The following is a 15,000-nucleotide window of genomic DNA, read 5'->3' as shown; positions in this document are numbered from 1 at the left end:
TCGTCTAGGCTGCAGAATGATTTTCTAAAATTGGTAGGACTATGTTTCTCTTGTCCATAAAAATACTCAGATATCAGTTATATTAGCCTACCTTTTAAAAATTTATTTTATAGCAGTATCAAGTGTAGGCCATTGTCATTTCATCTTGATCATCTGGGAAAGCGCATGTGTGATATTCTCTTTCTCTCAGTTTCAGACTGTTAAAAAAAGGAAGTGACAGGATTTTACTTAGTTGCTACAGCACAGCCTGCCTTAGTTAAAAATCCAAAAAATAACAATGGCTGACTTGGTGGGAAGAAAAACCATGTCTTCGCCAGTTTGGCATGTTCTTGTCTTCGCCTGTTTGGCATGTTCTTTGGTTTCAGGCCGAATGATAAAGGTGAGCTAGCAGACCTGGCCCAAGTCACTTGAAGAATATGATAAATGATTATCAAGGCAAAGGATGGACAGACTACAAACCTCCATCAACATTTACAAGTCCATCATCCTACTGAGTTCACTACCCTGAGGCAGAAATGGTGAACATGCTGGTGTTCCTTGGCAGAAACCTTTGACATAAAACATGGTAAAAACAACTAGATCTAATGCTTCCTCATTGCACTTTAAAAAAAAAACATTTTATGTAGCCTATATTCAAATCCAGACACATCTTATTCGAAAGACACACAATATAGGCTAAAACATTGTCAAAACTTTAAATAATTATTTTCACTGTTTACAATTTTTTTTGCAATAATTATTAGTTATTTTCATACTTATTTTGTTAGGCTAAATAATTTATTTTGTAACATATATTTAGGATTTGTACAGTTCGATAGGCAAGTGACATATCCTAAATCGGGCTATTCGTTTTTAGCCTATGCCAAAGTTCATTCAAGTGTTATAGGCTAAACATTTATTTTATCTGTTTGTCGTTGACTTTTATATAAATGCACAATTTGTAAGCTATTAAAAATAAAAGTTGTTTGTGAGACAACTAACACCGACTCCTCATTTGCTTATTGAAAGGGCTTCCGAGTGGCACAACGCTAAAGGTGTCACAACAGACCCTGGTTCGATTCCAGGCTATATCACAACCGGCCGTGATTGGGAGTCCCATAGGGTGGCGCACAATTGGCCCAGCGTCGTTCGCATTAGAGTTTGGCCGGGGTAGGCCATCATTGAAAATAAGAATTTGTACTTCAATGACTTGCCTAGTTACAGTTGAAGTCGAAGTTTACATACACTTAGGTTGGAGTCATTAAAACTCATTTTTCAACCACGCCACAAATTTCTTGTTAACAAACTATAGTTTTGGTAAGTCGGTGTGGACATCTACTTTGTGCACGACATAAATAATTTTCCCAACAACTGTTTACAGACAGATTATTTCACTTGTAATTCACTGCATCGCAATTCCAGTGGGTTAGAAGTTTACATACACTAAGGTGTACCTGTGGATGTATTTCAAGGTCGACCTTCGAACTCAGTGCCTCTTCACTTGACATCAAGGGGATTTTTTTTTGAAAGAAATCAGCCAAGACCCTACAAAGAAAATTGTAGACATCCGCAAGTCTGGTTCATCCTTGGGAGCAATTTCCAAAATGCCTGAAGGTACCATCTGAACAAACAATAGTATGCAACTATAAACACCATGGGACCACGCAGCCATCATACCACTCAGGAAGGAGACGTTTTCTGTCTCCTAGAGATGAATGTACTTTGTGCAAAAAGTGCAAATCAATCCCAGAACAACAGCAAAGGATCTTGTGAAGATGCTGGAGGAAACAGGTACAAAAGTATCTATATCCACAGTAAAATGAGTCCGATATTGACATAACCTGCAAGGCCGCTCAGCAAGGAAGAAGCCACTGCTCAAAAACCCCCATAAAAAAGCCAGACTGCGGTTTGCAACTGCACATGGGGACAAAGATCGTACTTTTTGGAGCAATGTCCTCTGGTCTGATTAAACAAAAATAGAACTGTTTGGCCATAATGACCACTGTTATGTTTGGAGGAAAAAGGGGGAGGCTTGCAAGCCAAAGAACACCATCCCAACAATGAAGCACGGGGATGGTAGCATCATGTTGTAGGGGTGCTTTGCTGCAGGAGAGACTGGTGTACTTCACAAAATAGATGGCATCATGAGGTAGGAAAATTATGTGGAGATATTGAAGCAACATCTCAAGACATCAGTCAGGAATTTAAAGCTTGGTCACAAATGTGTCTTCCAAAAGTACAATGACCCCAAGCATACTTACAAAGTTGTGGCAAAATGGCTTAAGGACAACAAAGTCAAGGTATTGGGGTGGCCATCACAAAGCCCTGACCTCAACCCTATAGAACATGTGTGGGCAGAACTGAAAAAGCGTGTGCGAGCAAGGAGGCCTACAAACCTGACTCAGTTACACCAGCTCTGTCAGGAGGAACGTGCCAAAATTCACCCAACTTATTGTGGTAGGCTTGTGGAAGGCTACCCGAAATGTTTTACCCAAGTTAAACAATTTAAAGGCAATGCTACCAAATACTAATTGAGTGTATGTAAACTTCTGACCCACTGGGAATGTGATGAAAGAAATAAAAGCTGAAATAAATCATACTCGCTACTATTATTCTGACATTTCACATTCTTAAAATAAAGTGGTGATCCTAACTGACCTAAGACAGGGAATTTTAACTAGGATTATATGTCAAGAATTGTGAAAAACTGAGTTTAAATGTATTTGGCTAAGGTGTATGTAAACTTCCGACTTCAACTGTAAATAAATACTTTTTTTAAAGAAGTTCTGCTGCAGAAGCTTATAACCGATTGCCCGTTGCGCAATTCAAGGACAAACACTTGGACAATATTACAAATATTAGTTGAACTTGTCAAAGTAACGTTTAATGCAACTTTTATTGACAGTAGCCTATGTGTAGGCCTACAGTATTTTGTCTGTTTGGTTTGCAAGGAGGGATTTTCCGACACCACAATTTATTTTGCCTACACTTTGATCAAGGAGGATAAAGCAGAAACGTATCAGGTTTGTTTAAACTTCCTATTTTATTAGTCTCTTGTAATTGTTTGTTCTCTCATTATTACTATACTAGGTGTTAATTTAGCCTATTCACACAACTTTGAGAAGGAACTCTGTTAGGCCTATAGATTCATTCGATGGTTAATCAGGAAATAGTAGGCTATGACTCGGCCAACAAGTAACATTCTAATCAAATGGGGATAGGGAGAAAAAGAGAAATTATGATTTTAAAACAATAAGCCAGACAGAGTGTCTGCTGCAAAAGGCCCTTGATCATCCCACATTGGAGGGGGAAAAAAAAACATTTTGACCTGCTTTTTGCTCTTTCTACAATATACATTGTTCTCTTGCATTATGTTAATTGTCTAACTACCACATATGTATTGAAAATGTAGACTATGGCCAATAAGAAATAGGCCATTTGGCATGTCGCCCTGCTGTGTGCTCACTGCGCTGCCAGACTCCGGCGGTGCAGTCAAGTTCAAATATGCTAAACTACAGTTTATGACATCACAATGTTTGTCACGACTTCCACCGAAGTCGGCTCCTCTCCTTGTTCGGGCGGCGGTCGGCGTCACCGGCTTTCTAGTCATCGCCGCTCCATTTTTCATGTATCCATTTGTTTTGTCTTGTTCCCTGCACAGCTGGCTTTCATTCCCCAATCAATTCATGTGTATTTATTCCGCTGTTCCCAATCATGTCTTTGTGTAGGATTGTTTGTGTTACGTGTATTTTGATATTGTGGATATTGTTACGCGCATTACTTTTTGTCTATGTTCTGTGTTTTGGGCACATTTATTGTTATTTTGTGCTGTCATTTTGACCGTAATAAAAAGTGTGCCTGTTCACTACACTCTGCTCCTGACTTCACCTCCAATACACACTCCTAACAATGTCGTCCCCATCGACAATGGCTGTCAACCCTACAGTATACAATTCTTTCTCAAGAAATAAGTAAATTGCTCAGGAGAAAGAAGATAACTAGATGAAAAGAATACGGAAGCTAACGTTGGCAGAGCACTCCGTGGGATATACCATACAGAGGCGTGATCGGCAACAACATGCTGGATCTAGGTGTTTTATAGACTGAATACAGCCTTAAGTGATATGCCAGTTATTTAACACACATACAGGGAGGTTGTTTTAGGCACAGTTCAGCTGAAATGAAGCTGACCAGAGGCTGCAGGCTTGCTGTATGTGTATGTGTGTGTGATTGCGAGCCTGCCAAAGACTAGGGCAAAACAGTTGGCTAGGTGCTGCTCTGTTTCAGCTCTCGTGGGCAGTCTCAGAGGTGTTTTCTGTACCCTTGAGTGTCCATGCACACAGGGACCTTTGAAATGTTTGAATGTCAATTTGATTGGTGGATTCAAATAAAGTATTTAAAAAATAATAATAATAAAAAGGTGCACACACTAGATAATCTCCCTGATACAATATCCTGCTCGATACCATATCAGTAGTTGTATACGGAGGATTAATAGCTGTGTGCTCACATGGGAGAGGATTAACAAGCTGAAGAGATACACAAGTATGGAGATGATCAATAAGCTATCCAGTGATGCCAACAGAAATATCTATTTTAAATCACTGCTCCTTTGCAAAAGGCAATTATCAAACATTCCTTGGCTCATCCATAAAATAAATTCAATCTGAATAAGTACTTTGAGAGCCAAATCAATAGTTCATCAACAAATAATATTACATCAATGTGTCCAAAAACAGCTAGATGGATCTTGATGGTTTTGTATGTTGGTTTTATTGTACTTTTACAAAGACTTCCAAATCGATTTCCACCATCTACCGTCTAATAGAGAAATAATACCTGGCGTATAACACCAGTATAGTTTATAGTACATGAGTGTTTGCCATTTAATGGTAAAAGTGTGTCTTTCTTTTATTAGACTGCATTTCACAGCCATGAAGACACACATTCACTTTTCATTGCTCTGGAGTTGGGAGCTGGGAAAAAGCAGTTTGTTGACCACAGAGAAACAATAACCGCATACTGAGCTAAAACCACCACTATAGGATCTGTCCCAAATGGTACCCTACTCCCGAAATAGAGCCCTATGGGCCCTGGTCAAAACTACTACACTAGGGAATAGGGTGCCATTTGGGATGCACAGTTTTATTTATAAAGTGCCTCGCAGTGTATGGATGTGTGCCAGTAAAGGCAGATACCTGTAGATTGTTTATACTGTCGATATGTATTTTATATTTTTTTCTAGGAGTGGGTCTCGCTGGGTACATCCATATATGTGAGTGATTACTGTTAAGCAGAATTGAATGCCTATTCTGAACATATCTATGGCTGGTAACTCACCTCTCTGGGATCAAGGCCTTTATAATATAAATCTAGAAGGATTGGGCTGCTGAGCCAGGATGACTAGGCTTATGTTGTTGGTCTACAGAGATTAATATTATTAGTGTGTGTGTGTGTGTTCTGAACTTATGACCTATAGATACAGGTTGTGCCAACATCCCACTATTTTAATCTCACTAACCCCTTTTCCATCAATTTTTTATTTTTTATTTTTGTCTGCTCATAAAAAGGAGTAATAACGGCCCAGTACACTACTTAAAAAAATGATAGATTGTATTCTGATTTATCAGGGGGTGCTACAGCACCCTCAGCACCAATACTTCTTGCGGCTATGGACAGCTGTGGTGGAAACAAGTCGTTTCGGTACAATTTTCTAAATGCAGACAGATAATGTTCGTTCCACATGGGATCTTTTTGTGTTGGTAAAATTAATTATGTTGAAACGCCTTCATGCTCAAATACTGATATAATAATATCCATCAAATCAAAGTAAACGTGGAGTCACGCAATGATACACTGCATCACCAAAATAACGTGGGCAGCTGCTCGAACATTTCATTCCAAAAATCACTGGCATTAATATGGAGTTGGTCCCCCCCTTGCTGCTATAACAGCCTCCACTCTTCTGGGAAGGCTTTCCACTAAATGTTGGAACATTCCTGCGGGGACTTGCTTCCATTCAGCCACAAGAGCATTAGTGAGATCGGGCACTGATGTTGGCCGATTAGGCCTGGCTCGCAGTCGGTGTTCCAATTCATCCCAAAAGTGTCCGATGGGGTTAAGGTCACGGCTCTATGCAGGCAAGTCAAGTTCTTCCACCCCCATCTAGACAAACTAAGGGGCCTAGCCCGAACCACGAAAAACAACCCCAGACCATTATTGCTTCTCCACCAAACTTTACAGTTGGCACTATACAGTCGGAATTACACAGCCGGGCAGGTAGTGTTCTCCTGGCATCCGCCAAACCCAGATTCGTCCACCGGACTGCCAGATGGTGAACCGTGATTCATCCCTCCAGAGAACACATTTCCACTGCTCCAGAGTCCAATGGAGGTGAGCTTTTGGTGATCTTAGGCTTGCGAGCGGCTGCTAGGTCATGGAAACCCATTTCATGAAGCTCCCGATGAACAGTTCTTGTGCTGATGTTGCATCCAGAGGCAGTTTGTAACTCAGTGGTGAGTGTTGCAACTGAGGACAGATGATAATTTACGCGCTACGCGCTTCAGCGATCCCGTTCTCTGAGCTTGTGTGGCCTCCCACTTCGCGGCTGAGCCGTTGTTGCTCCTAGACGTTTACACTTCACAATTACAGCACTTACAGTTGATCAGAGCAACTCTAGCAGGGCAGAAATTTGACAAACTGACTTGTTGGAAAGGTGGCATCCTATGATAGTTGCATGTTGAAAGCCACTGAGCTCTTCAGTATGGCCATTCTACTGCCAATGTTTGTCTATGGGGATTGCATGGCTGTGTGCTCGATTTTATACACCTGTCAGCAACGGGTGTGGCTGAAATAGTAAAATCCACTAAATTGAAGGGGTGTCCACATACTTTTGTATACACACACACAACCAGTCAAAAGTTTTAGAACACCTACCCATTGAAGGGTTTTTCTTTATTTTTACTATTTTCTACATTGTGGAATAATAGTGAAGACATCCACACTATGAAATAACACACATGGAATCATGTAGGAACCAAAAGAGTTAAATCAAAATATATTTTATATTTGAGATTCTTCAAATACCCAACCTTTGCCTTGACAGCTTTGCACACTCTTGGCATTCTCTCAACCAGCTTCATGAGGTAATCACCTGGAATGCATTTAAATTAACAGGTGTGCCTTGTTAAAAGGTAATGTGTGGAATTTCTTTCCTTAATGCGTTTGCCAATCAGTTGTATTGTGACAAGGTAGGGGTGGTATACAGAAGATAGCCCTATTTGGTTAAAGACCAAGTCCATATAATGGCAAGAACAGCTCAAATAAGCAAAGAGAAAACGACAGTCCATTACTTTAAGACATGGTCAGTCAATACGGAACATTTCAATAACTTTTTCTTCAAGTGCAGTCGCAAAAACCATCAAGCGCTATAATGAAACTGGATCTCATGAGGGCAGCCACAGGAATGAAAGACCCAGAGCTGCAGAGGATAAGTTCATTAGAGTTACCAGCCTCAGAAAATGGAGGCCAAATAAAATGCTTCACACAGTTCAAGTAACAGACACATCTCAACATCAACTGTTCAGAGGAGACTGTGTGAATCAGGCCTTCATGGTTGAATTGCTGCAAAGAAACCACTACTAAAGGAGACCAATAAGATTAGACTTGCTTGGGCCAAGAAATATAAGCAATGGACATTAGACTGGTGGAAATTTGTCCTTTGGTCTGTAGTCCAAATTGGAGATTTTTGGTTCCAACCGCCGTGTCTTTGTGAGATGCGGTGTGGGTGAACGGATGATCTCCGCATGTGTATTTCCCACCGTGAAGCATGGAGGAGGTGGGGTTATAGTGTGGGGGTACTTTGCTGGTGACACTGTCTGCGATTTATTTCAAATTCAAAGCATTCTGTAGTGATACGCCATCCCATCTGGTTTGTGCTTAGTGGGACTATAATTTATTTTTCAACAGGACAATGACCCAACACACCTCCAGGCTGTGTAAGGGCTATTTTACCAAGAAGGAGAGTGATGGAGGGCTGCATCAGATGACCTGGCCTCCACTATCACCCGACCTCAACCCAATTGAGATGGTTTGGGATGAGTTGGACCGCAGAATGAAGGGACAGCAGTCAACAAGTGCTCAGCATATATGGGAACTCCTTCAAGAATGTTGGAACAGCATTCCAGGTGAAGCTGGTTGAGCAAATGCCAAGAGTGTGCAAAGCTGTCATCAAGGCAAAGGGTGGCTACTTTGAATAATCTCAAATATAAAATACATTTGATTTGTTTAACACTATTTTGGTTACTACATGATTCCGTGTGTGTTATTTCATAGTTTGATATCTTCACTATTATTCTACAAAGTAGAAAATTGTAAAAAAATAAATAAAAAAAATTAAGAAAAACCCTTGAATGAGTAGGTGTTGTAAAACTTTTGACAGGTGGTGTATGTTGTGTGGTCCTCCCATTACGACTTGGGAAACCATGTAGTTGATTAGGCAACAGATGAAATAAATTAGGATGAACTTCACAGGGTGATGAGCTTGATGCAGATTTTCCAAAAAATATTGAGTGCCTTATTCTGGTGACACGATGATGATTGATGCTTGACAAATAAAAATATTCTCGCTCTTATCCATAATAATCTCATCATGTAGACTAGTCTACCTGCACTGTATCTGAGAGCTGTTGGATAGAGCGCAGATGTCAAGACCAGAGTGGGCACATTGTCTATTTAACGCAACAGTTTTTGTAACAAAACTAGCGGTAGAGTTGAAAATACGATGGAAACACATTAAACTTTAGACTTTTATTTGGTACATGAAAACATTTTGTGTGCACTACGTCATCACGCACTGACTTGTCTGCAACAAGTCTGTTTGGTGGAAACAGACCAGTAGTGGAAAAAATTGCATATTTTCTTTATGGACATTGCATTATGAATCTATTTGATTGTAGTATCTTTATTGAATCACAGCAGTGTAATGCCTACATGGTCATATATATTAAAGCCATATGCAAACCTGTTGGTTCCTGTTAAAGCACTTTAAAGGCGACGGATCATATAGTTTAACAGATCAGATTTTCATTTCAGTCCATCGTCATCGATCCATTGTACGACACCTAAGTACAGATATACACTAAGTGTACAAAATATTAAGAACACCTGCTCTTTCCATGACAGGCTGACCAGGTGAAGCCAGGTGAAAGCTATGATCCCTTATTGACGTCACTTGTTAAATCCACTTCAATCAGTGTAGATGAAGGGGGGGAGACAGGTTAAAGAAGGATTTTTAAGCCTTGAGACATGGACTGTGTATGTGTGCCATTCAGAGGGTGAATGGGCAAGACAAAATATTGAAGTGCCTTGAACAGGGTATGGTAGTAGGTGCCAGGCGTATCGGTTTGAGTGTCAAAAACTGCAATACTGCTGGGTTTCTCAGGCTCAACAGTTTCTCGTGTGTATCACGAATGGTCCACCACCCAAAGGACATCCAGCCAACTTGACAACTGTGGGAAGCATTGGAGTCAACATGGGTCAGCATCCCTGTGGAACGCTTTTAACAACTTGTACAGTCCATGCCCCGAATTGAGGCTGTTCTGAGGGTAAAAGGGGGGGTGCAAGTCAATATAAGGAAGATGTTCTTAATGTTTTGTCCACTCAGTGTATATCACATACACGTAGCACAAAGAAACTCTAACCAATAATTCCTGCAATCAAACACACACCCTATGTGAAGTGGCTAGCGATGTAGCAGTTGTGGCACAATGATTGAAAAGTGTTGACGGGTTCAGAGGGTCCCTGGTTCGAGGTCAGTAAGGGAGACACGGAAGCAATACTTTCACACAAACCAAACAGACACACACGCCCCATAACACACATACACACTGTCTGTCTTACCTGGCATGGGGCACATCGATGCTGGATGACACCACCTTGCGTTTCTGGTCCAGCAGGGAGACAGAGCGGGTGTGGTCCCTCTCAGGACCCTCCAAGGTGCGCCCTGTCCTCCTGCCATCCACTGCCCGCTCCCCCTCCACCGCATCTGGGCTCAGGGAGTTGGCCTCCCCGTTCTGGCCCTGGTGTGGAGTCCCGTCCCCACGGCCGTTACAAAAGCTCTGCTGCAGAGAAGAACAGATATGACTGGATCAATACAGGAGAGTAAAGACTGGGACTCTGGGAGGCAAAAACCTAAGAGGATTTATATCTGGAAATAAAATAAAGATGCGAAATTGCACTACATGTTTGCCTTCCAGTCTCTCCTTTCTCATTCTAGCAAATACTCACATGTAAAGACAGTTTGCTAGTGCTGCTAGCTTTGAGCTAACACCAACAGGATGTATGCTACCAGTGGAGTGTGTTTGACTTTCAAATATGTCAAAGTCCGGACTCTCTTTGTTTGTGTGAGAAAGCCCCTGAAGGTGGCTGCTCTTGTTGCTGCAGTGCCCCCGGTGGTGATAACAGCCATTCCCTTTTGCACAAGCAAGCATCTCCCCTGACATTCTGTAAACCATTACCCCGTGGAAACCAGAATGTGAGGCGAAGCAGCACACACACACACAAAATAACTCGGGACGGCAACAGATAGCGTGTGTGTAGCATGCCGTGCACACTTGTTTTTGGGCGCCCCTTAAATAAAGACGTCAAGCATCCAGACATGCACGGTGAACACACACACACACACACACACACACAACGGAAAGGGCAGACACAGGCCAGGGAGAGAGAGAGATACACATGGCTAACTGCACCAGCAGAGCGTTGAAGGACAATATGCCCATACAGATTTACAGTGGGATGAGATCCTCATCTCCAAAACACACTGGAACACGATTAGCTCTCAACTGAAGAGAAAACTACAGGAAACACCCAGTCAGTCGATCACACACAGTTTTGAACAGTTGGCTTAGATTAATGAGGTAAAATATGGATTATTATCTATAAAAACCTGGCTGAGCAAACATTTAACGAGCGAGAAAGCCTTTCTGAAAACAGGACTTGAGTTAAACAACAAGATGGATTATCTGAACTAAGAGAAAGATTAACTGTTACCTAGACCAGTTATTTGACTATAACCAAACCAATCTCCATCGCTTCCTTTTACAGCCATATGAATGATGATATTTCACGCATGGCAGGAAATTGCAGAGCCAGCCAAATCGACCATAAAATGTAAGTTGAGTTGCCCGTGTCAAGTGTTTTCAATGTGGGGTAACTGTCTCGCAGCTCCTAAATTCAGGAGATGAATAATGTAAGTTTAACAAGCTACCATGCTGTACACACCACACACACACAAAATTAATGTTCTTGCTTTAGGCATGAGGTTTTTCACCTCTAGTAGGCCAAAGGTAAAGAAGTTCTTGCATCATAAATTGACAATAGCTCAGGAGTCATGGAATACTTGGTTTCATCCTAATGGTTTTTGTGTTCAACTCATGGGATGTATTGCTCAAAGATTAGGCTATATATTATCAAATGTATTCGGATAACATCTTCATCAAACAGTGCTATTAAAGATTGAAATAGTATTATTAAAACAGCTATATATTTGTAGAATTCAGGAGATTTACATGGATTACAGGTTACATGTACATACAAGGATGTGAATTGACCTAATGGGGAGGATAAAGAAAATATATATTTTGCTTACATAGCCAGCCAGAGCATTCAATATTATTGTAGGAAAATAAACATGCAATGTTATTACAGTTTAACTTCCATTGATATGTATGGCTACACAGTGGACTACACACAAAACAAGAGGAGATCAGGAGTACGGTAATGCAGTAGTTGATTGGTTTAAAACACTCAATGTGTCTGGTGATGTAGCCTAGTTAAACATGTTGACCTCATTCTCTGAACCATCACGTCACTGCGGCTTACAATAGCCAAATGCAACAGTTGGGATACTGATTAGTGCTCTCCATCCATGATCCTTCCCTCAAAGCAAGGGGAGGCCTTGCCTTGGCTACACTGCCTGGTGAATGATTTTGGCAGAGCGCAAGCCAACCGAACCGGACTCTCTCTCTCCCATGTGATTACTCATCTATCCATCATGAAGGAATCTAAACATGGCGCCGTCGTATGACATGCAGGCAAACGATGGCCAACCAACCAATGAAGAGCAATGTGCTGATGAACAAAGAGTCAGTCAGTTAGCTTCAGTTAGGTTGTCTGATGTCAAATCAACTGAAAACAACACATGCCTTTGTCTGTGTGGGAGCCGCATATAATGGCAGTCAGTCGGTCAATGCTACACCTCCTTCCTTTATAACAAGTGGCATTCTCCCACCTCCCCCTCCATCCCCTTTTCCCTCCATCCATCCATTCCTCCTTCCTCTAAAGTGAATGGTGCTCATTTGGCATTCTGGGCACCTTGCCAGAGCTCCAGATTCTTCTCCAAGCCGTGCCCTTCTCTCTCCAAGCCATGCTTTGTTACTACAGCTGCTACAGCAACTGCTTGCTGGGAGAAGTGAACCTCTTCAGTTAAACATCTCTCACACCCGTTCCTCTCCTCCCGCCAGCCTCTCATCCCTTCCTCTTGTCCTGCCAGCCTCTCACCCCTTCCTCTTGTCCTGCCAGCCTCTCACCCCTTCCTCTTGTCCTGCCAGCCTCTCACCCCTTCCTCTCCCCCCTCCATTCTCTGACCCCTACTCTCCTCCGTCCCCTGATTCTATCCATGTCTTGTCTTTCTACTTTTAGAAGATTGAGTGGTGCTGAGGGAAGCTACCATTCTGTTAGAGAGCTATTACTTAATTATTACAATCTGACTATAAATTGAATGGCTATTATGGCTTGTTTATCAAATGTGGTTGCTAGGAGGCGCTGGCTATGGCGTCCTGCATTTCTGTTGTGCCTTTATGCAAACGTACTACTTACATTGCTCTTTATGGAACTGTACTTGACCACTATTTGCATTCTGACTATGCATAATAGAATGGGTTTGTTTATAAAACATGGTTGTGCATATGAATACCCACGCTATGACATCTTGCATTTCTGTCATGCCTTTATGAAGATGTTTACATTTGCTGTTTTGAAACTGTATCCATATGTCTGGTTCCCATTCGAGTCACTGAACTATGACCCCATTGCTTGGATCAAACCCCCAATACGTATTTATAGGCTACGTTATCCAACACAGTCACATGCATTCCCCTCTCATCATAGGAGCTGTTTTTATAAGGGACCACCAAGCAGGCAGCCTCACCAGACCATCTTTGTTGTGAAACCATGCGACACCATCAAGCTGGAACTTTTAAAGGCAGGCAATTAGGTCACTCATAACAGGAAGGAATACATCTTGATATTTAGAAACACAATGTACCATCCAGTGTGGCATAATAATATGACATCTACTATTCTACGCTAGTTATTAAGCCTAAAGTCAATTGTTTTCTTCAGTAGCAGCAAGGACACAAGTGTGACATGAATGAAACAAATAGCCTAGCTAATGACTGCATACTACTCCCTCCCCTACACAATAAAATAAATGCAACTACAGTTATTACATGAATTCCTACATTATAATGACATATTCAATGCAATGACGGGTTAATATGCATGAATTGCCAGTGTCATATGCGACTGATGCATTGTGTACAATCTGGGATGTTTTATTACATCAATGATCGGTCCAGAATGCTGCAGAGCGTGTTTGCGTCTGCCATCTACCCACTAGGTCAAATCTACAGTCAATGGGTCAGAAAAACACTGCGCAGATAGGGCCCTATCATAATCAAGCATTCAATGGGAACCCCTTTGTCCTGTATTTAATGCTAAATATTTTCACAGTGCATTGTTATTATTCAATCTGTAGTTCTGCACTACAACATGAATCTCATCTGGATTATTCTGGGTGTGTGACTGTCTGCCTATCATTAATATAGCTTGTAAAAGCCGGTTGCAGCGGCGGGCAATGGATGCAATAACACGCTCTTTCTCCGTCTGTGCACGAAGCAGTTAAACGCTGCAAAACACCGCTGCACAACAACAGCAGGCTTCCCGGTCACACACAAACAGACCTTCAAGCTGGATTTGAGCGGTCCTTTCGCCGTCGTTTGGCTGAAGCCCACGGCTATCTCGTCCTCGGAGAATTCTTTCAGGCTTCCGTCTTGCATTAGTAACGTGTAGACGTTACGCAGAGGTCCAGTTGAAACATCTCTGTTTTCCTGCTTGACAGCCTGTACCACTCCTGTCAACGGAGCCCCGTCCCCAGTCGGACTCGGCGCATACACCCGGCTGCCCAGGATTGAACGCTTCACCAAACGCCTCGTATGCATAGCGATAAATGTATAGTACCGAATTTAAAGCGGAATGCGGTTAATATCTATGGACGTCGAGTTAGAATTGATAAACACTGACATGAAAAACACAACACCGCAGCGGATAGACTACGTGCTCCATAAACCCTAACCAAATGTTAGAAAGCGGCAACATACTCTGCTGCTAGGACGGGTCAAAACGAACGATATTTGAAAGCACGAATATGTGTAGAAAAAGCTACATGCATGGATTAACAAATGCATGAAAACAAGCCATTCCCCGTGAAATAACCTATTCAACAGACCGGCTACTGATATTTCTTCGTTCGACCTGTTTGTTTTCCTGACTGTTCCCTCTAAACTCGTGAGAGAGCACAAAAACACGGAACTGTATTAAAGGACCGACAATGACATTTGAACAGTACATTTTCATCCGAACAAAAGGGCTTCGCCAATACACAAAAAAAATATATTATCTGTGATCTACATGAAAAATAATTTTAGTTTCACGCACATATTTTACACCGGTTTGCCGTCTGACATGGTGAAATTTGCTGAAATAGCCGCGTAACAGTGACTCCGGATCCATATTCTAGAGATTCCAGTCCGTAGCCGACTGCCAAGAGCCAGCGCCTCTACCGGCGGATTGCTGCCTGTAAACATGTGCGGTCTCGCGGTTGACTCGAGCACCCATTGGTCGGCCCAGCACACGCCTCCACTGGGCTACGCACATTTTTCTGTCAGTGAGGGGATTCTA

At 42.0% G+C, this 15,000-nt stretch overlaps 1 protein-coding gene across 2 annotated transcripts in view; it reads right to left on the bottom strand.

Annotated features, from left to right (window-relative positions):
* Nucleotides 1-14,610, bottom strand: part of znf704 (zinc finger protein 704) — a 96,923-nt gene extending 82,313 nt beyond the window's left edge. Inside the window, exons 1-2 of one of the 2 annotated variants that reach the window (XM_014178263.2) lie at nucleotides 14,004-14,610; nucleotides 9,880-10,100 (exon numbers count right to left, since the gene is read on the bottom strand). In XM_014178263.2, coding sequence (XP_014033738.1) covers nucleotides 9,880-10,100; nucleotides 14,004-14,261 — 479 coding nt within the window. In that variant the 5' untranslated portion in view covers nucleotides 14,262-14,610. The remainder of the gene's footprint in view (nucleotides 1-9,879; nucleotides 10,101-14,003) is intronic. The other variant, XM_014178264.2, reaches the window with a different exon arrangement.
* Nucleotides 14,611-15,000: the final 390 nt, after the last annotated feature.

Source organism: Salmo salar, chromosome ssa27 (genome assembly GCF_905237065.1).
Source record: "Salmo salar chromosome ssa27, Ssal_v3.1, whole genome shotgun sequence".
Classification (NCBI taxonomy): Eukaryota; Metazoa; Chordata; class Actinopteri; order Salmoniformes; family Salmonidae; genus Salmo; species Salmo salar.
This window is presented reverse-complemented; position numbering and strand designations above follow the sequence as displayed.